Source organism: Hippocampus guttulatus, chromosome 19 (assembly GCF_054856545.1).
Source record: "Hippocampus guttulatus isolate MCC_2025c chromosome 19, RoL_Hgut_1.0, whole genome shotgun sequence".
NCBI lineage: Eukaryota > Metazoa > Chordata > Actinopteri > Syngnathiformes > Syngnathidae > Hippocampus > Hippocampus guttulatus.
In genome coordinates, this window is record NC_141279.1 from 7,226,983 (window position 1) to 7,254,491 (window position 27,509).

Consider the following 27,509-nt stretch of genomic DNA (forward strand, 5'->3'; position numbering starts at 1 on the left):
TTAAACCGGCTCTGAGAGTGTCAAAGAACTGTTAGCGAATCTCGTCTCGGATTTCAAACGCTTCTATTGCCTGTTCCGAATTTCAGGCTTTCTTGCACTCCGCTTCCCTTTTTGTCTGTAATCGACCTGCTCCGACTGCTGCGAAGAACACTTTCAAGTTGTTTGAACAAGTGGTGAAGCACGCGCTTCAAATGAAAAAGTCATTGAATCAGAATACCGTGCCGATGACCGAATGCCACAGGGCGCGTGCATACGTCGTTGGAGATCAGCAGCATTCCACATCGCAAACCAAAACTAGAGAACAATTCTGCTTACCCATCTCCGCGTAAAGACTTGGGCAGACACTACGGGCTATTTCAAATCTGTTCACGATGCCGTTTCTTGACTAATGCGCGAATTATTTATGTCTTGTGACCCGTTGTAACTGTCATATGCTTGTGCAGGAGTTTTTTGCCTCACTCAAATTATCCTCAAATGAGGGTAGTTCGAGCGTGGGGTTTTTTTTCTCCCCCTCTCCCTCCCTTGTTTCTTTCTGACTTTCGGGTTGAGTGAACGCTGGCGCGTTTTGGCTGCCGCTGCTCAACCCGTATTGTTTTGTGTTTTTTGTTATTGTAAAGTGTCCTTGGGTGTCTTGAAAGGCGCTTATAAATAAAATCTATTATTATTATTATTATAATACTGTACTGCACAATTAAAACTGTTGTGCTAAACCCCTGTAACTATTGGTGAAATTACACAGGGGCGTCCCTTGAGGCGCTAATGAGTCAAATGTCTGCTTCCGCCCATCAACGGCATGTGGAGAAGCAGAAAGAAACGAAGCACAACAAGTAAACTTGTTGAATGACAACCAAACTAAAAACTTTTCACCCTTTCATCGCCGACGTTCTTCCAGCCTGCTGACAAGTCGGCACACTTCGGCGCACCGCTGCGGCGTCTCCGGCACAACTCTGCGCGGTTAGAAGCCAACAAAAATGCGGGATCGAACGAAAGAATTGGGGAACGTAAGTGTGAGGAGTACTGCAGTACTATATGTGCAGTAGCCCTTAGCTTTAGCTCGCTAGGTTTGCAATTTAGCACCCACTCGATTAACGGTTCCAAATGTCAACCTTCACTACGCGACAACTTTCACATCAGGATATAATCAAATCGGGTTTAAAATACACTTAAGATCATTTGACCTTTTGATTTGCCTCCATGCTCGGTTTGGGCGTTGTTTTACCGGCGACTTCCGCTGGAGGATGTGCAAGAGGGTCGGCCAGTCGCAGTGGTTCTCAATCGAGACACATGTTTTGCATTCGGAAAGTCGGCACACCATACACATGACACAAAAAGTGGACACACGGGTTAAATATGTACTTTCTGCTACCAACCTGATGAACATACAATTGTTATGATGGTCACTACAGCCTGCTGGCATCCATAGGTGAAGAAAGATACAGTATTTGATGCAAATAAACAATTTCCAGAACAATTATTCCCATAAAAAGGAAAAAATGACTGAAAATTCAAAATATTTGAACCCGTGGGTTATTCTGGATTAACCAAACATATTTTTTCAGCCAAAAATCCATTAGTGTGGAAACCCGTTTCTGCCTTGGGTAAAACAGTTCACTTTTTTTAACTTTAGCATTTTTTTCTGGTGAAACAAAAATCACCTCTTTACTGGCAGAAACAGCCTTCCATACATTTCTCTATCATTAAAATGTTTTTTACTGGTGGAATGGGAAAATTTAGAATCACAAACTGTATTGTTTTGTCTGATTTAACTTTTTTGGGGGGTGGACTGGTGAAATGGGACAACTCATCACTTTTTTTCCCTGGCATACAAGTTTAAAGGCTCACCTTACGACGTTTTCTCACTGTCTGTTTTCTTTCCACGTGCGCAGAAAGGTGACGCTTCAGATGACGATGATGAGGGCAAATCTCTGATGATCAAACCTGGAAGCTCTTCAGCCAAGGAGGAAAAGGACAATGAGAGCTTCTTGAAAAAGGTGAACACAACTTTCCATGAGTTTGTGACTGACCTTGAAGAGTGGCTCTTAAACTGGTGTCTGCGAGCCATAGAGCCACGGAGCTGGTTGACAACTTGGTAAAAGTGCATCTGGTTTGGACTGTGTAGGTGCAAGAAATCCATGAGGGTCTTTACAGCTTTAAGAGAATGGTGTGCGACCTTGAGAACAAGCAGAAAACGGTTCTGGGTGTAGCGCTGCCCGAGGAGGGTGAGATGTGATTGTCATGATTTTGTGTGCGACGTGTCGAATGTACACTCCACGAGACAACTTTGTTTCTTAAGTGCGTTGATGTCATCTTTGCAGGGATGAAGAAACAGCTGCAGACACTCCGAGATGAGATCAAGACGCTGGCCAGTCAAATACAAAGGAAACTGAAGAGTAAATGTCACACTTGAAATCAAGACTTTGAGTTAATTCGTCAGAATGCACTTTTTTGGTAGCAAACAGAGATGTTGAGTTGTCTGTGTGTTTGATTGACTGCTTGTCAATACAATGCAGGCATTGAGCCCAAAAAGGGAGACGACGATGGCAAATATGTGTCCATCAACGCTCGCATGCAGCGCACTCAGGTAGCGCCGCACACTCTTAAAAATATATATATATAATTTACCACAAAAGGCTTTTTGACCTGGGCACTTGTCTCCGTATTTTTCTGTGTCCGCAGCACGCCGTCCTGTCCAGGGAGTTTGTGGAGCTGATGGGCCACTGCAACACCATCCAGGCGCAGTACAGAGACCGCAATGTGGAGAGGATACAGAGGCAACTCAAGATCAGTGAGTTGCACACATGGTGCCGCCTCTTTGGCACGATGAGTTGCTGAAACGATGATTTAATAAACAATGCAAACTTGTTTTGTTAGCTGGCACCCAAGTGGCCGATGAGGAGCTGGATTCAATGCTGGAAAGTGGCCAGACAGATGTTTTCACGCAAAATGTGAGTACAGCATTTTGACTCATGGTGAATTTATGTTTAATATAATTTTACATCTTTATTGTATGCGTTTGAAATTGGAACAGGACCTTGAAAAAAAATATTAAATCGCAATATTGAGGGAAAGAAATCTCACTGAGATGGGTCTGTTGCCATATTCCGAAACCCAAAGTGTTGAATTTGTGGGTCAGATTCTGAGCGATGCCAAAGCCACGAAACAAGCGCTGAACGAGATCGAGTCACGGCACGACGAGATCCTAAAGCTGGAACGAAGCATCAAAGATCTTCACGACATGTTTCAGTACTTGGCCATGGAGGTGGAAGCTCAGGTCCGACATCCACCTTTACTTCTCACCCCCAGACACTGCAGATTTTTTTTCCAACTTCTACGCTTTCACAAAATATATTTACATCGGTATTTCAGTAGTACACTTAAGAATGGATTTAAAATGTGCCAGAAAGGAAGTTGAGTTTCAGAACATCTTGTGTCCTGCAGGGAGAGATGGTGGACCAGATCGAGCACAACATCAAGCAGTCGTCCAACTACGTGGAAAGGGCCAAGGAGAACACGGAGAAAGCGGTCATATATCAACAGAAAGCACGCAAGGTAATATTATTTATTGTCCATTAAAGGAGATCACAGAACTGATCCCTCGCTCCCCCATTTTTAACCAATACCGCAATGCATCATACTGTTTTGGTAGTGTGTGAGTGACATATTCTTTAGTGTCAGTTTCAAAATGAAATAAAAACTATAATGAAAAATCCCAAACTGTGATACGTAACCTTGCTCACGAACAAAAATTTTTCACTCGCGCACACGACTGAATCGCTCACAACTACGGTGTTTTCACATTCACTACGGAATAGCTTTTAAATTTGGGGGTGGGGGGCTCACACACTCTGCTCAAACACACTGAACTTTTTTCACTCAGTTACTGAAACGCTATTTTGCACGTTTGACATCACACAACTGTTCATTTTTGTTCTGCCGCAGAAAAAGATTTGGATCGCCATCTGCTTGGCCGTGGTCATCATTATTCTCGCCATCTCGCTGGCCGCTACCTTCTCCTGACGCAGAGGGCCGCCTGTAACGCTTGGGTTTGGATCTGTTACGAATATGCCCGGCACCTTCCTTTTGCCTCTCTTAACACATAGTCGGCCTTCCCCTGTGTTGCTCGTCCCTGTAAAAATGTCCCATGCATCAAGACCAGGACTGTTATAACAGCCCCGCCGCCCCCCAATCAGACTGGAGCCTGACTGGCGCTGATCAATCAGTACTCAGGAATACTTTTGGTTTTATAGGACAAAGGGGGATCTCTTTTATAACTAATTGTACATAATGTATGGTGCTGTTCACGCAAACGTTACTAACTGCCCTAGTGTAATTATGTGGTGTAAATACAGATGTTTGTACCCCCACGGCTCCTCCCCTTTGGATTTTTAATAACGTCGCGGACCAGTTTTTGTATTTATCAAGTGAGCTTGGGACGTGTGGGATGCCAAGAGCATATTAAATTCTTAAAGGCCTCATCATGCACTGAAACGTTTCCCCCCCCCCCCCCTTCCTCCGCTGCTTGCAGTCAAACTCGAGCTGCAGTTGGTCTGTGCATTTGCAATGAAATAACTTGGAAGATTCATTTGAGAAATATGTATTACTGTGGCTTTGGTCTCAAAATAAAATGCTGCCATCTTCCCTGGTTTTGTGTCATTCAAAGAGAACAAGAGTAATGTGGCACAGGTGCATGCGAAAGCAAAAACATTGTCGGCTGCCATGATTTTTGCTGAAACAAATTAATATTTCGATGTTCACATTTAACATTTTTAATGAAATAATCTGTTAAATTTTTATAAATACAACAAAAATTGTAAAAAATAAAAATGCACATAATCTGTCAATTATATGGTTTAAAATGAGCATGTAGCATTTTAGTAAATGTTTTACATAATACTTTTATTCCATTTCTATTCCATTTGAAGTTGCCCCTATCCCGAACTTAAAGTATTAACTGAACTTTTTTGAACAAGCTGCACAAAAAGCATTAATTTAAAAATGAACGCTATGTACTACTAGTCTGAAAATGAGTCGGAAGAAAAACTTTGGTAATGAAGGGGGAAAAAACTATTCAATTTTGGTCTTTTTATTCAATAGTAACTGTCTTATTGTTCAAGTAAAACAATGTGGAATTATTACAAGGGATTGAAGGAATGCAACAAATAAATTGACAACCCCTCCCGCCCCCAAAAAAAAGACCCTCACCCGACCAAACAAACCCCCCGCCTCGCATCCTCAATCCCACACCTGAAAGGAAATTCATTGCTGGTCACTTTCTGTGGACCGCTCCATTCACATATTCTGTCCCTGTTTGTATTTTACAGAACAAAGGCATGACAAGTAAAATAATTTGGTAGCACAAATACAGATCTCATTCCTTGCTCATTCCAGAAATGTATCATAATTTTTTTGAGGGGGGAAGGAGGCTTTTCTTCACAAGAAAGAGAAAAGCTCAACACTCCAGAGTGCTTCACAAGGCAAACTCGGGTCCGAACCCTTTCACAAGGCCAAAGAGGCACTGACGCACTAGAAACACTACAGTAACTTTGCCTCGGGATCGCTGGGACCACATCACAATTTTGCTGTGATGAGATGAACCAATGATGGAAGAAAGAAAAAGAAGTGAGGATGTGCAAATAAGACGAACCAAGAGAACGCAAAGAAGCTCCAGCTAGCAACCATCTCTGCGATATTTCTCTTCAGTCCTGAAATGATGACAGTACACCACGCCCACGCTTTACCTCCATTCCGCCGCCCAGCCTGCTGTCACGTGGATCTCTTCCACCCAGTCCGGCCCCCCTGCGCCGCCCCCCGGCCAGCTTCGTATCTAAAGGAGGGCGAGGGGTGCCCAAGACACCGGCTTGTCCCTGGGCTTGTGCGGTACACCCGAAGGCCCGGACGCGCTCCGTGACGACACCTCACACTCCAGGGCACTGGCGCTCATGTCTTGTTGTGGCGTTGTTGATTGGCGGAGGACCGCGTGCTGGCTGCCGGGGACCGGGCCTGAACAGCAGCCGCCGCCGCCACACTCCTCAGGATACGGTCTGGCGTGCCCTCCGTCCCCGCGGTGCCCGCCGCCTCCTGCATTAGCTTCTGAGTCTTACGCCAACCCTTTCGTGGGGCCTGCCGGTCCTTGCCGCCCCGTTCGGCGCTGCGGTCTCGGTCGCTACCCGAGGAGGTGGCACAAGAGCTGGCCCCTTTGCTGTCCGTGTTCTGGGAGCTGACACTGGGGGCCCGCCGGCTGCTGTCGCTGCTGCTACGACTTCGGCAACTTTGTGGCCCCCCGCCGTCTGCCCCACAGCTGCTGTTGTCCGGCCTCTCACCATCCACCTCGCCATCGCTGCTGCAGGCGCTCCTGCCCTGCGTCAGCTCCCCGTCATGCTCCTTCACTCTTGCCACCTTTTTACTTCTGACATCCTTTTCGTCCCCTTTATGCCTTTTGTATTTAGGCCCATCCAGGGGGGGCACAAGGGACCCCGGGCACTGCCTGGTGGAGCGAGGTATGGGGCGACTGGCCTGATTGTGTGTCAAGGGTTTGCTGTCATTTTTACTTTGGGTAACAGAACTGTTCTGAATGGAAGCTGGGACAGTTTTACTTTTGGATTTTTGTTTTTTTTGGTCAGGAGACAAAGACGCAGCAGCAGCGTTTCCACCGGCTTTAGCAGCAGGGTCCTTGCGGGGGGTGTGACCAGGGGTATCCACCCTACCTTTCATGGCGAGAAGTTTGGCAGCTGCGTTGAGTGCCGAGCACCGCTTCCCCAAGACTTCGGGTTCAGGGGGCTGTGGGGCCGCACGGTTAGCAGGAGCCTTCTTGTCTCGAGAAGACCCTGCTAATCTCCTTGTGATCCTAACAGACGACGAGTCGCTGCCAGAGTCGCCACCAGTGGATGTGTTGGCATTGCTGTCGGAGCTGAGGGTTGGCTTCCTCCCCCGCCGCTTGCTGCTCTGCTCTTTGACTTTGTCTTGGTTCTGGTCCCGGTCTTGCCGCTGGTGAGTTAAGCGGCATTCCTTCCCCTGCTCATCGTCGTCTGAGTCGCAGGAGGACGATGAACCAGATCTCCTGTGAGGTGATGTCGCATCGGGGTCCCTCTGGCTTTCATCCTCTTCCAGTTTGTCTCCTGTTGCCCCATCTGAGGTGACGTCCACTCGCTGTTTCTTGGGAGGATGTCGGTTCTCGTATGTCCTCTTGTGATGAGCGTGACGAGTGAGGGTGGACGTGGAGCAGCCGGATGAGGGTGACGACGAGCAAGCCGACTCCTGGCTGCTCTGTCGACTGAGAGATCTTTTCTGAATGAGAGCCTTGAGCTCCTCGCCGGGTTCCTTGACTTCCCTTTCCGTGACAGAGGCACTTTTGTCCATGTCTGTCGCTTGGTTTTCCTTGTCGATGGGTTCGGCCTCAGCAGAAATCTCCTTCTTTCTGCATTTGATGTCCAGCTGCGTGTCCTCTTCAGCCTGAACACCATCCACTTCCATCTGGGTAGTCTGGTCTAGATCCTTTTCAGACAAGGAGGGGTTTGACTCTGTATCAGCAGGGGTCTTTGCTGACTCTTTAGCGGGAGAGATGACTGCACATACGGTTTCTGCTTGTGAAGAGGTGACTGGAGACGTTTGAAGAGCAAGTGCTGTGGTCATTGATGTGATTGGTATTTCTGTGTGGGCCGTGCTCATCAACACTTGGGTAGTTGTGGTGCTAATTATGGTAGACGATGGAGTGACTAGTTCAGAGTTGGGCAAAGCAACAGAAGTACAATCCTCTGAGAGGGCAGCGGATGTTGACGTTGTGACTGTGTCGGTGAGTGTTGCATCTATCGTGGTCGTAACTGCTGATGGAGGAGTGAGGGCTGGAGAAAGTGAAGCAGATGTTGCCGAGATTGTGTTTTTAAGTTGCTCGGTTGTTGATGGCTCCACAGGAAGCTGTGCTTCACGTGCACAAGCCGTGACGGTGGGCGAAGACGTGGGTTCGCTAGTGTTCGACTGCTCCGATACATGCTCATTCTTGTCCGGTTCTGGGTCTTCCACTGGGCTTGCTGAGATGGCGGAGTCACGCTTGAGGGTTTCTGTACTGTTTGCTGGCGAATCAGTAACAACAGGAGGTTCAGCAGGAAGGACAGGGGCTGCCTCCAGGATCTCCATGGCTGATGGCATGACGGCGTCCTGTTTTGATGTTGGGTCTGCCTCCACCATTGTCGGTGGTGGTGGTGGTGAAGAAGGGCAAGAAGCTGGTGTTGCATCAGTGGTGGTTTTGGCAGAATCAAGTTCTGTAGAGGGCTCTGATGGAGCATCAGATGGTCTAGAAAAGTCTGGTACGGGAGGAGGTGACAAGACAGAGCTGACAGGTGGTGATAGAATTGTGTTACTTTCAGGGATCGGGACAGTGGAAACCTGGTTTGGGGTCGCCGAGGAAGGGCTGCAGACAGGATCAGGGGAGGCTACATGAGGTTCTAGTGTGGCATCAGCTTCGACTGCTGAAGTTGAAACAGAAGAGGATGTTTTATTTGTATGTGTTATCGATAATGCAGACTCTACAGTCTTTGAGTCTGTTTCCTCAGCTTTGGCAGACAGGAAGTCCCGATCCGTGCTTTCTGACTTCAGTGGATCAGGATTGTATTCACTGCATACATCCGCAGCAGGGGTGACCTTTTTAGATTTGTGTCCATCAAAAACAAAGTCTGGAGTACTTACAGAGTCTTTCCGGGGTCGTCCCCGTTTGCGCTTTGGGGAAAGGCTTCCATCCTCACATGGTGAAACAGGTTGCGTGGGAGGAGGAGACACTGTGTTGTTGTGCTCAAGCAACTTGGACTGACATTTAGGGGGCCGGCCCCTCTTTCTTTTCATGGGCACATCAAGGGAATTACCACCAGCATCAGGCGAAGCAGGAAAGGTCTCTTTACTCAGTGAAGTGTCCATTTTCTTGTGCTGGTTCCTTCCTCGACCGGCATGCAGCTGCTCTCCAAGTTGAGCCGCCATACGAGATTCCGTTTCCAGCCTGCGGCGGACTGGAAGATTCCTCAGCACGGGCATGTCCGGAGACAAGTGGGGAGGAGAATATGGAGGATAAGCTCTAACAGGCTGCAGGTGCACAGGTGGACTCGATGTAGAGTCTTGGTCTTGACAAGATTTGGTCAAAGGGTTTTTCAGGCTGCTGTCAGGGACCAATGAGTCTTTATTTGGTTCCTCACTTGAGTTCTCCTCCACCAACGCCTCCTCTGAAGATGCTCCAGCTCCACTTCCTCGCCACCTCTTCTTCCTTGGCTCCTTCTCCTCCACCACAGTGACAAGCCGACCTGGAAGCTTCCGCAGGACTTTGGCTGACGGCGAATCATCTACAAGGCCCTTCAGGACTTCATCGTCGGCGGACTGGCGCTTGCGAGGCGAGCGACAGCTGGTGGAGGGCGGAGACATGGCGCTTTGGTCTTTAGCCTCATCATCTTTTGCCTCATGGTGCACTGGACAGACTGATGTGAGCGAGGACTCAGAAATCATGCTTTCCTCTTTGCCTCTCTTGGGCATCTTGCTCTCAGTTTCAGCCGCATTTTGTTGCTTGCCTCCAGGGGACAGGATTGAAGGCGAGGAAGGCACTGAATCGGCCGGAGGCTTGATTACGACGGTTTGCTGGTCTCTGGCAGGAGACAACGAGGCTTTGGAACATTTGGGGGGATCCTGCAGCTTTGTTGATGTCTTTGGAGGGTCTGTGTGAGACGGGATACTAGAGTCTTTGGCGGCGTTGCGTCCTCTAAGACCAGTGCGGGTAGGCACTTCCCTATGCGTTGTGGGCTCAGGCTCGGTTTCAGGCGAAGCCCCACGCAGACGACCACTCGTCCTTGTCGAGGTGACAACCTTCACCTTGTCCTTGTCCTTGGGCTTGCGTCCACGTCGTGCGGGGGCAGGCTGAGTGGGCTCCACAGAGGGTTGAGCCAACAAAACCTCATCTTCATCAGAGGAAGCGTGCAGCCTTAGGCCCCCTTCCTTGGCCTGGTCCAGACCCTTTCTGGCAGCCTCCACTTGTTCCTAAACACGCAGAAAGATTACACGTTGATTCAGATCACGGTCTCATTCAAGCATGTCAAACTCAAGTCCTGAGAGCTAGATGCTGCCAGGTTACTCAAGACTTACCTCAGCTTGTTTCAGTTCTTCTTTGCAGACATCTTCTAAGGAGGCTTCCAGGAAGTTCATGGCATATCGCTCAATAGGAGTGAGCTGGGAATATGAAAGAGGGTATAGCGGTGTTTCAGAAGAGAGTCACAGGTGTTCTCAAAGAGAATTTTTTTTCTCAAAGGAAACCCTCATAACTGTCGCGCTAATTTAATTCACCTGTTCCACCAGAGCGGCTATTTCCTGCTCCGCTTTTGAGAGCTCCTCCACTTCTTCTTGATCGGCCGCGTCATCCAGTGGAATGTTCTCATTGAACTCTGCCAGCTCTGCCACCTGCTCGGCTTTGGCTTGAGAGGCTGCCACAATGTCCTCCTCATCTTCTGCACGACAGAGCGCCTGCAAGATGGTTGTGCTAATTCAGTCAATGAACTCAATTTATCTTTGTTCATAGAGCACTTGAAAAACAGGCAAACGAACTGTTTGCTCGTGTGCACATCATTTAATCCCGGGGTTCTTAACATTTTTAACCTTAGAGCCCAACTGTTTTTGTACACATTGGCTTGGAGACTCTTTACGTATTCATACTGTATTGATTTAATTGCTGTAACGCTAGTTTGATTAGTATTCCATAAATAAATAAAACCCACTTACAGCTTAACAAGCTAAAATCTTGCCCCCCCCCCAAAAAAAGACTACCAAAAGCATATTTCTCACAAATATTTAAGAATCACTGATCTAACCTGTTCCAGAATGGTGGTGTTCTGCTTGTTGCCAGCTTCCTCGTCCTCAGCGTGAGGCATTGACACCTCCACAGCCGGCTCCCTCCTCTCACCATCGTTGACGTCAAACAGCTCTCGGATAGTTTGCTGAGGAACAACAGACAACGCGGTTGGAAAGTTTTCGCAAGCGATTTCATTGGTATGCGGGCAGGAACTTGTACCTCTTTGAAGAAGGCAGTGGTGAAGTTTCCTCCTTCGATGGCCATATCTCCCAGCATTCTCTTCTGGTTGGCTTTTTTCAGAATATTCTCCTCCACGGTGCGTTCGCTGATTAGCCTGAAGACGAGCACAAAAGCATCATCAGCGTGAAATGCATGTTCTTGGGATGTGGAGGGAAGCTGGAGTAAAACATGAAAACTCCACACTGGAAGGCCATTAGCAAGATTTAAGAACCTACCTGTAGATGTGGACATCTCTGGTCTGTCCAATCCGGTGGCACCGGTCCTGGGCTTGAGCGTCCATGGTGGGGTTCCAGTCGCTGTCGTAGAACACGACCGTGTCGGCACCCGTCAGGTTTACTCCTACGCCTCCGCTACGTGTTGACAAAATGAAGCAGAATATCCGACGATCTGCATTGAAGCGCTCCATCAAGGCCTGGAAAAGAATGAAAAATTTGGAACTTGTATCAAAAAAAAGAAATCAGAGGTGGGAATAAATGTGCAAGTTATAAATCTCAAGTCTTAACCTCCAAATCTCAAGCAAAATCTAAGTTACTGTTGCAAAAATCAAGCAAGGCATGTTCAATGTCCAAAGTTCAAATCTAAATGAATTTGGGAGTGTGATCAAGCCAAGGCCAAGTCACACCTAAGTTTTGTCCAAGCAAGGAGCCAACTTCTGAAATTGTCCACTTCAGTCTGACTTGAATCAGTTCATTTGACTAAAGTCCCCACCTCTGATAGACATCTGCACTGACCTGTCTCTGCTCCACCCGTGTGCTGCCATCCAGCCGCAGGTAAATGTGTCCGTGATAGTTGAGGAACTGTTCCAAAATGTCCAACATACGCGTCATCTGCGTAAAGATCAGCACTCGGTGACCGCCCGTCTTCAGGTTTCGTAACAGCAGGTGGAGGGTCTGCAGCTTCCCTGAAGTAAGATGAAACCAAAGTCAAAAATAAGGACTGCGTAGGAAGTACACAACGTTGTTGTGGAGTGGGACAACATGGTCTGAACGTAAAATCTAGGAGTGTAGTCAACTTTAGTTGTGTATTGCCAACTATGCAAAATAGACTTCTTACCACAATCATACTGGATAAGCCGCAGATCTGGGAACTGGGTCCTCATGTTGCACTGGATGCGATGGAGGCTGCGAGTGAGAGGCGCCACTTGAGCAGAGAGCTCTGAGGAGAACACCGCTTCCTTATGGCTCAGCGAGGGAGGAGGATGGCAGCAGTGTATTGTTATGCGAGCAGCTTCCACTGGCGGGATGGCAAACGTAAACCTAACAATAAAGAGCACAATTTGTACTTTTCTACCGGGTACATTTGGAAACATGTTCTTCAAGTCACAAGCCATCGCTTGGTCGGCTGGAGTGAGTTTCAGATCAGACACCGCTCGGGTGAAGTGAAAAATACTCAGAATCTCGTGTTGTTAAAAAAAAAAAGGTTTTTGAGAATTACCTCCAAACATGTTCTTAAAGTCATACAATGGAGGTTTAGAAACCTACCGGTCCACAATGTCTGAGAGCAGCATTAACCTCTCCTCAATGCTGTGGATGGCATTTGCCACCGAATGACTGTGACTCCACAAGTTGTGCGGGTGTCGCCATTGTGACATCAAACAGCTGCCGTGGCCCGAACGCTTCCACTCGGCCTCGGCAGGCCGAAGGGCGGCAGGTGAGGGCTGGGGCCCGGGCAGGAATGTCAGGAAATCCAGAACCTCCGTGCCAAACACAGGCTTAGCAGCAGAATGGCACTCGCTGACCCTGAAGATGAAGTCCAGTTTGCTGTCCCGCTGCTTCTTGACGGCCTTGGCCTGCGACGGCTAACAGCCAGGAGAAAGGGGGGAACAGAAATGAAGAGTGAGGACGGGATGCTGATAAAATCATGTTAACTCAAAGGTAAACAAAGAAAGAAGTTATTTGACAAGTGAATTTTTTAAATACAATTATTCTCACCTTATGCTTGTTCCTGTAAAAGATGTATTTATTCGCTATAAAAATAATTCTTGAAAAAACATGCCGTTTGTTATATAAAAAATTAAAAGGGGACTTTGTGCCAGTAATATTTGTTCTAAAATAACAGGCATGTCAGACTTATGTCACATCACAATCATATCAGAGCTTCTGTTTTGGCTTCTAATCTCTTTACCAATTCTAGAGGTACGGTCATGAAGAATAATTGATTTATTCGGCTTGTTTTATTGGCGCACAGCTCCCCATTTTTTTTTGGGATCCACTTTTGTAAATGTTACAATGTCATTTCTTGCAAATTACTTAGTGGTTCCCAAGCTATAGCTCTAAAATGACTGATGTTGTTTGCATGGACAGAAGCCAAACCATTGCAAATTTGCTATTTTGATGTTGACATTATTTAAAATTTGCCTAAACTTACAATGTAAAAAGGAGAGCGAGGAAGCAGTCGTGGCCTTCTTCTGGGTGGAAGACGGGCTTTCGGAGCAGCAGTGGGTTTTGCCTTTATTACAGCTGGAGTCTGACTGGTGCTGGCGACCGCTGCGGTGCCAGTGGAGGTTGTGGTACTGGTGTCGGTGCTGGTGCCATCAGGGGCTGCTGGCTTGGATGCAGCACATGATGTCGTCGCCTCTGCTGGAGCTGAGAAGGAAGAGGGCAAAGACATCAGCATGGCTGGAGACACTCCAAAGTAATCAAATTAAATGGGAGTGGGACAGTGAGGGGAGAAAGAGGACTGAAGATCAGCCGCCAAGTGGGACTAAGTCACATTTGTGCAAGTTAGAGTCTCAAGTCTTAACCTTGAAGCCAAATTAAATTTCAAACAAGTCAAACCCTATCATTAATTGGGTTAGCCGCTTGTGATATATCACAAATTACAAGTCAAGTCTTTCATGGGTTTTAGCCATAAAAAATTATGACTTATGTCTTACTCCAGTTAAGTCATGTGACTCAAGACCCCCCCCCCCCCCCCTTTCTGGCTATGATCCACTTCTGCTCATGCACACACCATATTGAGAGACAAAAACTCAAGTTCTCTCACCTGGCTGCTCTGTGCAAGGTGGAGGAGGCTGCACTATTTTGAGGATGGGGACCGGGGGCTGGGCTTGGTTGGGGGTGGTGCTGGGAATTCTAGGGGGGGCTAGAGTGTAGTGGGCGGTGGCAGGACCAGGGGTACGCTGGGCCACCTGCTGCGTGGCCGTGTTTCGGGCAGGGGTTGCGTTTGGGTGGGGGTGAGAGGAAGCCACACGAGGGGACGGGGCCACGGCCAGGGTCGGCACGGGCCCCCCCTCCTTGCCTGCTGCTTGACGTACGACGATCTTTACTACCCCAGGGCTGCTCACCACACAGGAAGGTGGCCCTAAAGAGAAATTATATAGAATATTTATCTGCAGCTATCAACATATGAACAATTTAGGAAGATTATAACTTGTTTTTCATGAAAAGATATGACGTAACTCTTATAACATTTTTTATAGTACTATTTCTAAAAAAACAGCACACTTTTAAACTCATGTGACATCAAAAAGGGAAGGTCCATGATAAAAAAAATCTTCCCCTGCAAGGGTCACTGGTGCAAAAAGTTTGAGGACCCTCGCACTACACAGACGAAGAGAGACACCTTGAGAAGACGCACTGGGGGTAAGTCGGTGGGCAGTGGGTGCAGGGCTCTGGACCGTCACCTGGGCGGCCTGGCTGATGAGATGATGGTGCCCCCCACTGGACAAAAGGTGCATGACATTGCCTGCAGGACACAAAGTTGGTCATTTCAGATTAGATTCTCAATTTGCAGGTTAAGAACCAAAAGCGAGTTGCAGACAACTGTGAGAAAAAACTGACAGGGCATTCTCAATTTCTAATTGTACAGACATACGATGTAAAGAGGCAAGAACCAGCTTGCGTTCTGGCCTAAGAATAGGCGGTCATGTGTTTGCACCAAAGCACTCTACATTAACCGCCAGTTATTTTTTTAATTGAATCCTTTAATATTTATGACCTTGATGTGTTTTTCTTACAAAAAAATACTGTAATTATGACTTTAAAATTGCTAAAGATACTAACACCAATTTTAAAAAACCAACATACCTTGTATGGGACGTGGAGGAGGTGCCTGGTGTATGGGCGCTCCTGAGAGGGTCAGTTTGTTGCCCTGCAGCTGGAAGGTGACCGGTTTACTGCCCTGACACGACGACACCGGACGCCCCGCCAAGGAGGCGAGCTGCGCTATGCTCACCACCTCACCAGCTAGGCACAGATACAATACCGTACTGCGTATTTTCGGGGGATAATACTGAAGAAATAGGACTGACGTTAAACGGTTTGATGAAACATTTTGTTGTTTAAATATACATCGATAATTCTCTTGCTTTATGCATCAATTTTACAGTAATTTTCAGATGGGAGCGAGGAATAAACAGCTTCAAGCAAGCGCACTTGTCCTTTGATCTTTTCATATTGGCAAAACGAGCATGAGTAAAAATGAAAGACTTACAAGGCAGCCTGGCTTGCATGTCTGGACTGAGGAGAACCCTTTGCGGCATGATGGTGCCGGGGTTGGGACTCGGGTGTCCGGGAATGCCGGTGGTGCACGGAGCAGGGGGAGGGCGTACCGTCAGCACCTGCTTGGGAATGCTGGATCTCACAGCCGTTTGAGCACCAGGAGGCAGAGGGGCGCGAGGAGGGGGTGTGGCAGTCACCGAACATATCACTGTAATGGGGGAAAAAATGTGGATGCCATTTTTGTAGAACTTCTGTGTGAATGGTGAAAAGTTGACTTTCAAGTTGAATTTGTTCAGTGATTTACTTTTGAAAACTTTTTGGGTGGAAAATGGCAAACGTTGGAAAGTGAAAAATAGCTTCCATGGTGTCTTAATTGATCGGAACATTTTGAAATTTAATGGTTTGATTGTTTGAAAAATGTGGAGGTTTGTAGGGACAAAAGGTGGGAAGAACAATGTCCTGTATGTACAAATAGCTGGCAAGAGATGCGATGTCATCACATGCATAACATCTACCTTGTTGAACAGCTGGAGCAGTTGGGGGCGCAGATGGGGGCACAGGCTGGGGTGCAGGCGCGGGCACGGGTGTAGGCATGGGTGTAGGTGTAGGCGTAGGCAAAGATGCAGGCGCTGCTGTGGCCTCTGGGCTCGGAGGTTTGGAGGTCTGAGCTGCAGGCGGCACCGAGCAGGTGGGTTTGTTCATAGGCGCCACAGAGCCGCTGTCGCCTTTGGGAGGCGGGAGGAGTGTCCTGAAATATCAGACACTACAATTGTAAGGAGCAGCATCGCTCAAAACGTTTTCAATACAGGTTTTTTTCCTGGTTCAAATTGATTCTTTTGTCAATTTCTATATGAGACCTTAACAAATGAGCACATCTCACTGATAATATAAATAGAAACATGACTATGTACCTGTTGACCTTCATGCGGATCGTTCGTGGTCTAGGCAGGGGTTCGGGAGACTCGATGATCTCCTGAATGAGCTGGCGACTGACTTTGTGGTTTGGTATGAAGACATCCGCCTGATAACGAGTCACGCGGCCCTCCAAACCAATGAGGTCGAACATCGAAAGGTCACAGCGCTGCATGCGGATGAGAGAGAGAAAAAAACTCAGTAACACAGCTGTAAAAATGTAACACGATTGCTAGTTGCCAACCTTCAGAGGAGACACCTCCAGGGCGTCCGGCACCAGGGAGGCGGTACAGAAAACTATAGGCTTGGTGATGAAAGGCGACTGGATGGGTCGAGGGTCAAACAGGTTGGGGTGGTTGCACACTTTCCGAAGCTGCATTAGAATGTTGATGACGGACATGAAGTGCCCACTAGCAAGGGTCTCCTTGGTCCTGGGAACAAAGAGACGTTTGGAGGTGAGACGACGCAGAGACCAAAAGGTCCTATAATGTACTTTACTCACGAGGCCTGCGCCATGAAGTCATCGTAGAGAAAACGCTGCCTCTTGGAGAGGCGACAGCGCACTACGTGCTCATACTTCTTTGGCATCTGCTTCTCCACGTCGACCTTGATCCTCCTGAGCAGGAAGGGCCTGAGAACCTTGTGGAGCCTTTTAACCAGGCCGTCGTTGTACTCCTGGCTGCCCTCGATCATGCCAGTCAGCGGGTTGGAGAACCACTCCTTGAATTCGCGGTGCGACTGGAAGACGTGCGGCATCAGGAAGTGCATCAGAGACCACAGCTCCATCAGGCTGTTCTGCAGTGGAGTCCCTGTCAGCAGCAGGCGTCTGTGGCTGAAATTCAGAGGACAAAGCCAACATTTAGCATCACTGATTCGATTGTTCATAAGAAACTGGAGGGTCATAAAATCATCACTGTTGGTGACTGGCTTATAAATGAGGCGGAGAATACAGTGACGTAAAAGCAGAAAAAAAACAAGCACTTCTACGTAAAATCTCAAACAGGTTATTCCCTACCTCGCCTCCAACTTTATACATAATACTCAATTTTATAAGTTAGGCTCTCAATTTGAGCCAGTGTGCCCCTCCTTGTCTCACCCCACCATGAAAAGGGAGGTTACAATTGAACACTACATGACGAATGCACAGTTGGACATTTAAGTTCTGAGATCTCGAGTCCTCATGCTTATTCAGACGGCTGCAGAGACCTGTTGAAGTTTAGCAGGCTCTGCCAGCGTTGGGACTTGAAGTTTTTGATGTTCTGCGCCTCGTCGAGAATCAGGTAGCGCCATGACTTGCGTCGGAAAGCCTGGTGATCCTGCAGCACCAGCTTGTACGACGTGATGCAAACGTGGAAAGCGTTGGGCTTGGTCCAACCCTGTTGAGGAGAACAAAAGCGTTTCGTACAGTGGGTGTCAAATTCGGGACCGTGGGGCCGCGAGTCGTGGCGTCCACAAAATCATTTACAATATCATTTAAAGAAGTCAGTTGGGTTCTGGCACACCAATAATATTCAAACACAGACTACTCCTCCCTACCTTCGCAGAAATTAAAAGCTCAGTCAAGAGATTCGCCATTCTGTATGTGAACTAAGACGATGCAATAGTCATTACCTGTCTCTTCAGCTTTCTCTCCTTTTGGCTTCCAAAATAGGTGAGGATTTTGAAGCCGGGACACCAGCGCTTCAGCTCCATCTCCCAGTTTAACATGACACTGGTGGGGACGATGATGAGGTGAGGGCCCCAGTTACCTGCACGCAAGACATGAACCATCAGAAAATCTTCAATCCCCCAATTTTCTTTTTTAAAAAAGTGTGAGAGAACACATCAGCACTACTTTTTTCGCAAGCAAGGTGAGCCAGGAGTGCGATGGTCTGGATGGTCTTGCCCAGACCCATCTCATCAGCCAGGATTCCGTTGAGCTTCTTCTCAAACATGGTGACTAACCAGTCCAGTCCAATGTGCTGGTACTCTCGAAGCGTGCCATGAAGGAGAAAGGGGATGGGCGTCTTCACCTTAACGACACAAGAAGGGCGATTTCAAGGATTATTTTTCACTTTCTGCACACAGCACAGGTCAACAACTCTGGTCTTCAAACCAGGACATATTTTGGTTGGGGAGAAAAAAAAACTTGTGATATGGCTGGTCTATCAATTATGTTGTGACACAGTTTACTTGCGACTCAAATTTTAAAATTGCCGCAAAACTAACAGTCGGCCTAATGTACTAATTCACCTTGGTGGTGGCCAACGTATAGCCTTTGGGCTGCAAACTCTCCGCGGTGGCTGCAATGTGGCTGATCTCTTTCTTGGGCCGTGAGCCTGATGAAGACGGGCTTTGGTCTCCCTCCTTGAGCAAGACCTCCATCCCTTCATCTGCACCGTCGTCCTCTTCCTCGCTCTCATCTTTCTCACTGTTCTCCTCCTCCTCTTCACTTTCCCCTGGAGAGTCTGACAAGACACTTATTTATCATCAACGGGCACAATGCTGTTGGTTGATTCTTGCGAAGAATCTTGTCAATTACCTGAGGAGGAAGTGTTGCTTTCTACATCACTCTCATCTTCACTGTCATCTTCTTCATCGCCGGACGCCTCCCATTCCGAGCTTACCTTGGAGCCGGAGGCAGAGGGCTCCTCTACATCAGACGCGTACGCTCCTCTGTACTTCTCCAGGAGCTCCTCCATGCTCATGTCTCCTGTAGGTGCAAAAGGGGACGGCAGCCATGAAAAAGCAGACACTGGATGGCTAAATCAGTGGTTCTTAAACTGGGATCCCTGACCCCCAGGGTTCCACGAGCCATAATTTAGGGGCCCATAATAAATTAAATGACGAGTTTGTATCTACAAATTGGGACCAATAAAATAAAGACACTAATTAAACGCACCCTCTTTGGCCAAGTCATTTAGTTCTTCTGCATGATCCACATCTCCTTCCACCTTCTCCTGGGCTGCTATGGTGTCCTCCTCATCTTCAGCTGGTAACCATATGAAAAAAAAACAATCAAATTTAGTAACAGTCCATAAATGTCAAACGTTACCATGTAAAACCGCTACAGAAGACTGATTTTCTTTCCCTCTTAGCTTGTCAAACTTTCCTCAATGTAGGACAGATAAAGAATGAGGTCAATACTGAAAGTCATCTCACCATCCTCTTCATTGGCAGCAAACTCTCCATCTTCCTCCCCTTGTTCTGCCGATGACGACGATTCATTGGAGCATTCTTCATCCGAGACCAAATCCTGCGCATCCACATCATTTTGTGCTTTAGGACTAACTACACCACGAAGCCAATGTGATTTATTCATCCAAAGAAAGGTTAGCCTAAGGGCAGCCCATAGGCCACAAATGGCTATATTCCGTTCTTTAATCCGTCCTAACTACATGATCAAGAAAAACTGCAAAGGTTTGCCTACTCCTGCACTGAAACGTCACAAAGACAGATAAACTCATTTTTGGGGTGGAGCGTTGACGGGTGTTACACCTGCGCCTGCTGCAGCGTGCTGAGCAGTTGGTCCAGGGGCAGCGTGCTCTCCTCCTTCAGCAGTTCAATCTCCCGGCGGTGGCTCTCAGCGTCGTTCCCGTCCTGCTGCTCCTCCACCTCGATGGTCTCCTCATCGTCTTCCTCCTCACAAGGAGGCTCAAAGTCTCGGTCTGCATGAGGGGACACAACTTTTATTTTTGTTACAACAATGTTCCCTGGCTTTATCATGGTTCATCATCCGGACCCTGGCAAAAGAACAATTGCTTTTACGGATACTTAGAATAAATAGGCAAGTGCAAGTTTGTACGCCTTCAGTGTAGCATTATGTTGTGGCATGACTTGTGAGTAACAGAATGACAACATGCACAAAGGAATACTTTAAAATGTGTGGTTAAATAATTTCAAGTGAATATTAATAAGTTTAAATGTGTTTAAAGAATGTGGGAGATGTAAAGACTAAGAAAAAAAATTGGGAGTGTAACATATCTCAGTGATGAACGGGACTTCACTGTATTCAGAAATGTTTTGAGGCCGCATTGAATGAAATCAGTGGAACTTAACCAGGTCAGACATTCAAGGTCAGTCTGAGCTCATGTAGTTGTCGTCAATCATGTGCGAGTCACGTGGGGCTGCCCTAGTGGCGCAGGAATGATACGTAAGTAATAGCGCAGCGGCAGAGGCACAGTCAAACAGGTTAGACGGGTCGTGATGGCCGAGGCCTTGTTCCTGGGCCTGTCGTGCCACTTTTGTCTGTGCGTTTAAAATGCATTACAAGAGCTCAGACAAGGGCAATGTGACAAACGGTTTACCCAACAGCCATCACAACTCTTACTCAAAGTATCCGCGATGTGCAGCTATGACAACGTCTCTCTGGGAGATCAGCTTCACAACGACAACAAAGACGTTTCAAGGTTTTTACATACAGTTTATAAGAAAATCTCAACATTTTGTCCAAGAAATTCAATTTCTGATTTTAATATATTTTGTCTCTTCCGCTTAGAAAAATGAATTAATGTGAACAATTTAAAAAGAAACTGATTTATTAGCTCTCACCATCTTCATCAGCGGTGGCGGGCACAAACGTCTTGGAAGGTGATGGGATCGGTTCGGGCCGGCTGGCAGGCGCCAGAGACTTGCTGAGGAGGTCCGAGTATTTCTCCGTCTGTCCGACGATGAAGTCCAGCTGGAGGTCCAAAGCCTTCTTCCTCTTTTCCTCCAGTCGAGACTGCTGCTTATACTGCACCACCTGTATGGGACAAACAAGATGCAAATGCTCTTCACCCTTCTGATTATTTTTGCACGTTTTTTCTTCAAATTTATTTTTTTAATTTAAATCTTGTTAGAATAAATTTCTAGGGAAACGTTGCATTTTTAAAAGCCACTGTCTGCTGACAAAAGAATAAATTAAAAAAAACGTACACAAAACATTTGTTAAATCATCATACATCAACATCTTTTCCTGGTTCCACAAGTAGTCCCGTCCAGATGAAGGCTGGTAAGGCTACAAATCTGAAACAAACTGCACATCTTGGTGTGGAAAAAAAAAACATTTTGGAAGGGCATATCTTACCTTCTCCACGCTGCTCCAAAAAGCACGAACTTCCTTGGCAATAGAAGACGCGACCCTCCTGATTTTTGCCTGCTCATCTCTCTTGGCCTTTTCCTCTTTTTGCCTCACTTCCTCGTGGTGTCGCATCACCATTCGCACCACCTTCCTGGCCACGCCCCTCTTCCAGCGCCTCTCCTGGGCAAAGTCAGCAGATAGCCACTGCATCTCCTCGCACAGGTAGTCCCAGTGCACTTTGAGCCGCGGCGGCTCAGTCAGGCGGTTGAGGCGCTTAGTGGACCAAAAACCCTCTCGCTTCAGCGCCTGGCTTCGGTGCTCTATGTCGGCCTCCTGCGGGACAACATCAAACTGAAAATTATCTGGACGTTTTGATTTAACTATTGTATAGAGTTGGATTGAACCTAACAAAGCGGCAAAAGAGCATTCGGTAAATTGGTTTGGTCCACTCACGTGTTTGGCCAACTCAGCCATGTCGGAGCGGCGCTCTCCACGGGGCCGCTGCGGGGTGGAATGATCGGGTGGAGACAACAAGGAAGTGTAGCCCCCGAATGAGGTGGGAGACACAAACTTGCCATGAGGTCCTCGCAGAGGCGACGACTTGTCACGGCGGGAGCCGACCCAGTCGCTGCCGGGTGACGGTTCGAGGAAGGAGGACGAAGAGGTGGAGGGTGAGGACCCATCTCCTAGCCACTGCCAACACACAGAGGATGGATGAATGACAAGTTTGAGAAACATGTCTTCTCACTATTCCTTTGTGTATCTATTTTGTACTGTAATCTCCATTATCATGAAAGAAACGAATGCTAAAAACATGCGTAGAGCAATCCAGCGTGCTGCATGTGTGATGAGCTGCAGTGAAACATTCTTTAACCAGGGATTCACTCAAATAATTACACATGCATAAATAACACTGTTTCAAGATGATTGCGACTCTTCCTAAGGTAACACAATCTGTTTACCTTATGTGAAGAATTTGGAGCGGTCATGTCTCCGTCCGGTCTCTCTGTGTCGTCGTCGCTGCCATCTTCTTCACTGCTGACTTGTCCGGAAGCGGCATCCAAGGCCTCCGCGTCCCCCGTAGGTTCATCATCATCATCATCATCGTCATCGTCATCCTCTTCGTCGTCCTCCTCCTCCTCAAAGAGGGAGTCGTGCTCTGTCAGGTCCTTGGCGCTAGATGAAGAGGGCGTGACGACACTTTCCTCACTAAAAGCGCAAGTCGTCGGGCTTGAAGTTCTGACATTTAGGGCCTCTGATTGGCTACACCGTGAACCGGCTGTGATCCGCCTGGCGACTGGTTTCGCCACGTGTGTTCCACCACTCTCAGATGGCATTGAAGAACCAACAACGACGGATTCGGTGGACACCGCGGTGCCCTGATTGTCATCCGGTTTCGAGTCTACTGCCTTCTTGAAGAATGTAGTTGCCTGCTTCAAGAGAGATGCTGTTCCTGGTTGGATGAGCAACAGCTTTGGATTAATACTTCCTGCAGGGTGAGCAATAATAGCGCCCGGTTGGGCACCTGTGGACACAGCAGCAGGCTGGGACGAACCCTCACACGGAGGTTCTTTCGTTCCTGCAGAAGAGGGAATGCCAGCCTCAAGTGTGGCATTGAAAACTTCCGCCCGCTCACTTAGAGCAGCATCTACCGGCAATACGAGCGAGGAAAAAGCAGCATGCCCATCCGCTTCCTGTCTGTCCTTGCTCACCTGCTGACAAGGTGTCAAGACTTGTGTCCGAGTCTGCTCCATGGGGAACGAGTCCACTTCGAGCAAACACACCTGGTTGGAGCTGGCGTCGAGAAGCAGGTGTTGTCCCACTGCAGCTACAGAAATACCGTGGACATTGTTGGTGGAGCAAACTTGTGCTTGGTCTGCATCGTGTTCCTGCTGGGATATAATGACTGTGTCACTGTCCGTAATAGTGTGGATTGAAGGTTCTAGGTGGGATTCCAGATCCTCTGAGGGGTCCAACAAAGCATTGAACAGGTTGACCTCATATCCCGGAGAGTGAGGTATCTGCACACTGGTACTGACGCACACTGTCTCCTCAGCCACTTCCTCCACCAGGCCGCAGAACTGGTACACTTCCACGTTTTGCGCGTCTATACCTATGTCGCCCTGCACGCTCTCCTGGTACAGCTTGGCCTCAGCCGGTGTGTGCTCGGTGACAATGGCTGCTTCGCACACGCTGCCGTCGGCGCGTTGCAGGAGGTAACTCTGCTTCAGGTGCACGTTGGACCAGCCGCCCCCTAGGTGTGCAGCCTCGCTGACCACCACGATTTGCTGCGACTCAGCGGAATGCACCAGTTCGGTAATCATGGGCGGTTCCGTTAAGGTTTGAGACGGTTCTGCCTCTGCCTGCAAAGATACAAGCAGGCCCGAGTCGAGCACCGAGCGGACAGCGGAGGACTTGGGGGAACAGTCACTCGGTTCATCAATCACGCAGCCCGTCTGAGCGTTTGCTGTGCTGTTGAACAACGCTGGCGTATGTGAAGAACCTGAACCAAGTTCTCCTGTGTTTGGAGTCTCAAGTGTTTCAGCCGAGGGAGAGGCTGCATTGTTTGACGCATCCTCCATCTCATTAACGTGGACAACATCCTGCTGGACCTCTTTGAGGACCCGTGGCAGGTTAACTTGCTCACCAGAGTTCGAAGCAACAGGCGAAGGCGACGTCGATTCCCGACATGCTTTCGCTTGATCTGACTGTTCAGTAGGTCTGTTCTCCATGGTGCTTGAGAGGGATGAGGCCATGATGCAGACCTGAGCTTGTGTGGCAACAGTTCCACTCGCGTGTTTTCCGTCAAATTCCAAGTATGTTTTAGTCTCCGAGTTACACTCCAAATTTTCCCGCCGACCAGTGACGAGTCCAGCGTTGGCTTGGGGAGACTGAAGGGGAAGCGACTTGCTATTGGAGATGTTTGTCTCTTTATTAACAGTATGCAAGCCAGTTTGCAACCCTCGAAACCCGCTGGTGATTTGCGGATGTGAGGCAAGGGGGGCACATGGTTTGAAGTCCTCAGTGTTGGACGAGTTGATGCCATCGACTTGGGCGACGGGCTCGCCATGTGAGATGCAGACGTTAGCAGCACCGGCAACGGTGAGCGGAGAAGCGGTCTCCATGACCGGGAATGGCGATTGGACGCTCTCTGGCAAAGGAGGAAGCGGGCGGGGGGCAGCGGCGGCCGGCTGCGAGACATGCCCAGGTGACTCCCCAGACACATTGTGTGCGGCCTGGGACTTGCCACCCAGCACATCCACAGCCGGAGAGGCTCGCTGCCGCACTGCCGCCTCCCCACAGCCTCCTTGCTCGCTGCTGCTGCGGCCACACGTTGAGCCTGGAGATTCAAAAATATAATAATAATAACAACAATAATGATAATAATAACGTTTTTATCGTTTACATTCAAGACCCACTCACATTGATGAAAGTTTGTATGGCAATAGAGCGAATGCAAACACATTAATATAATAAAATAAACAATAGAAGTTTGTATTTTAAGACAGACTGTTTTCATATTACATTATGATATGTAGATAATATTAGAACTTCGTACACAAACTTTACACAACATTTTCGGCTTATCTGTAACAGCTGAATATATAACAACTGCAAAGGTCACGACAAAACCTGAACACTTGGTATCACTGACGTCTGCAGGCTCAAACCTGAAATACTCCCAAATGACTGCCATGCTGTTTTTCTTGGAAATGAAATCTCCAACTTGTCTTTTGGTTCCACTAAAGCCAAAACATGTTAATACTACAAAAGCATGAGGAGCAGGTTAAAACTTGGAGGTTAGTATGTCCTCTCCGTTCCTTTTGCTCTTAATTACATTACACCTCATCCAGTAGTCCTCAGTGCTACCTGGCATATTGCGACACAACTTATTAAACGTAAGAAGTGTCATTGAAATTCAGACTTGCCTGTATGTGCGTGTGTGTATATACTGTATATTTATGTGTGTATAAATCTATATGGTGAGGACGCAAATGAGAAATGTAGTAACGAGGGAACACTGGACAACATTCAATCACATTTATGTACAATACGATTTGAATGCAGGCAACTCCTCACCTGTCTGTGGAATGAGACTCTGATCCTCAGTGCTTTCTACTTCCAGGATGATGAAATTAGGGTCCCCTCCACATGTTCTTGGGAAGCAAACACAGAGACAGGGAACTTTATTCGTCCGGGATATTGGCCCCAAGCTTGGTGTACAGCGACATGAACATGATGTGAGAAGTTACTGAGGACAGCTTGGTAAAGTGTCATCCATCTCATCACAAAAGTCACGAGGTGCGAGATGGGTGACTAGCAGGCTAATTCGCCGCTGCTACTGCCCCAGTGTGCTGAGCTTGTGGGTATGGAGTGTGCATCCTGCAGTAGCAGTTAAAAAAAGAAATGAGTGAACTTGTGTTTGCTGCATTCGCCCACAGGAAGAAGTCTGCAGCACGCGCCCTCACACCACTAGCCGGCGAATGAGTGTTAGCCTCCGCTCATTCATTTCAGTCACTTTTAAAAGATTCATTGACCACAAGTAGGATCTTTAATTACAAAGACATCTTCAATGGAATCTGCGTTTAGCCAATTCACATATATGCTCGGTGGCTACACGAGCACTGGCGGCTTACATAAAATGCACAGACACGTAGCGACTGTGGATAAAAACAACACAGTCAAAGAAAACACCGTTTCCCCGTCATAAAAGATGACTTAAATTTGGTGTTTTCGCAACGCCGGTTTGGCTAACGCGGTTAGCTGATGAGCTAGCTAGCGTCGTACAACAACAGACTAGGGTGGCACTAGGCAGCTAACTAGCAAGCTATCAGGAGTTAGTCGGTTGCGTTCGTGGGACGCGCAGGCGCCCCATTCCCACCCGCAGTTATGTAATGCTTTCCATTATTGCGTTCAAACGTGACAAGTTGCTTTGAAATGGGCCACCGCGGCTGAAAATGGGCCATTAAAAGCCGCTTGTGCGTGTACTACAAATAGGGGACAATCATTCGTGACGTCAGTACGCGAGGGTAGAGGGTGTTTTAGCGAAAACCAAACCCGGTATTTTTTTCTTTTTATCACACGGGCCATTTACTTGTCTTTATAGTAAAAGTGAAAATTAAAATGGTGTTTCAATTTAGTATACATTAAACAATTTTGTACAGGGCGGTTCGGGGGGGCTCGCTCTGGTCGACTGTAGGCTCTTTAGCAGCGACCACATTGATAGAACACTCAAACACTCGTTTAGTCCGATAATCAAATTTCGATTCCATTTCAGATTTAAACCACGACCTAGGAGTTTAGTGTCTGGTCGTAGTTGTTTTTACATTCCGACAACCATTTACGGATGCACACCGAAAAAAAGTGCAGTGTTATAATGCGGTGTCGTCAGTCAGAGCGCCCCCCGAGTCTCTCATGACTTCCTCTTTGGCCCCCTCCCTTTCAAAGGCCGCCATCTTAAGTTCCCACCTACCTGAATTTTCCGAGCAGTTTTCTTTTACTAAATTCTCGTTGAAGGAGTCGTCATCCGTGTAAAATCGCACTCAATCCGTGATGCCGGCGGCCCAAACTGCCTCCCGGTACCCAACGAGGTAGCAGTCGACCTCGATGAAGAAGTTAAAATACGGACGGGGAGAGAGTGTCTTTCGGCTCAGAATGTAGCGGTCGCGGGGAGGAGACTTAGCGCAGCGAAATGGTGGAGCGGCGCTACTCCTCGCAAAGTACACAACAGACGCAACTCTCGCGATACCAGAACCGGCGCGACCCTTGAAATGTTGACGACTTTGCAATTGAATTGCCGCTTTCAAATCTGAACTCGGCCACGACTTGCACCTATTTATCTAATGTTTAAGGAACACGGTGTATTTTAAATAACAATGGTGTTTCTATTGAATTCTATTGAGAGAGAAAATAATCTACGTTCCGGCCTAAATTTGCTAAGGAAAATGTACATTCCAAAAATATGAGATATGATTCTTTAACCAAATCTCTTCACATAACTTGAACAATAGCTGTATATTTAAATATATGCATGATACACAAGTTTTCAAGGCCTAAATGTACA

At 47.7% G+C, this 27,509-nt stretch overlaps 2 protein-coding genes across 4 annotated transcripts; one reads left to right on the forward strand and one right to left on the reverse strand.

Moving 5' to 3' along the window:
• Positions 1–767: 767 nt before the first annotated feature.
• On the forward strand, positions 768–4,638 carry stx4 (syntaxin 4). Its single transcript, XM_086139153.1, has 10 exons — positions 768–1,001; positions 1,887–1,991; positions 2,120–2,219; positions 2,316–2,390; positions 2,511–2,581; positions 2,677–2,785; positions 2,872–2,945; positions 3,134–3,271; positions 3,439–3,549; positions 3,940–4,638. Exons 1-10 carry the CDS (start codon positions 972–974, stop codon positions 4,015–4,017), a joined length of 891 nt encoding a protein of 296 aa, XP_085995279.1. The 5' UTR covers positions 768–971; the 3' UTR covers positions 4,018–4,638.
• Positions 4,639–5,067: 429 nt separating this feature from the next.
• srcap (Snf2-related CREBBP activator protein) lies at positions 5,068–27,118 on the reverse strand. Of its 3 annotated transcripts, XM_086139152.1 has the most exons (33): positions 26,919–27,118; positions 25,526–25,602; positions 23,443–24,785; positions 22,408–23,334; positions 21,899–22,138; positions 21,452–21,778; positions 20,935–21,127; positions 19,882–20,051; positions 19,546–19,639; positions 19,286–19,375; positions 18,926–19,096; positions 18,637–18,851; positions 18,239–18,416; positions 18,016–18,152; positions 17,611–17,780; positions 16,907–17,236; positions 16,649–16,835; positions 16,404–16,573; positions 16,008–16,240; positions 15,485–15,700; positions 15,079–15,237; positions 14,615–14,737; positions 14,036–14,353; positions 13,418–13,635; positions 12,532–12,848; positions 12,104–12,306; positions 11,782–11,951; positions 11,266–11,462; positions 11,030–11,144; positions 10,830–10,955; positions 10,309–10,485; positions 10,111–10,194; positions 5,068–10,005 (listed from the first exon to the last, which is right to left on the reverse strand). In XM_086139152.1, the coding sequence occupies exons 3-33, from the start codon at positions 24,568–24,570 to the stop codon at positions 5,938–5,940; spliced, it is 11,451 nt and encodes a 3,816-aa protein (XP_085995278.1). In that variant the 5' UTR covers positions 24,571–24,785; positions 25,526–25,602; positions 26,919–27,118; the 3' UTR covers positions 5,068–5,937. The 3 variants fall into 3 exon arrangements, with proteins under 3 accessions (XP_085995278.1, XP_085995277.1, XP_085995276.1); XM_086139151.1 differs by having other exon boundaries at positions 14,630–14,737; positions 22,408–24,785; XM_086139150.1 differs by having other exon boundaries at positions 22,408–24,785.
• Positions 27,119–27,509: the final 391 nt, after the last annotated feature.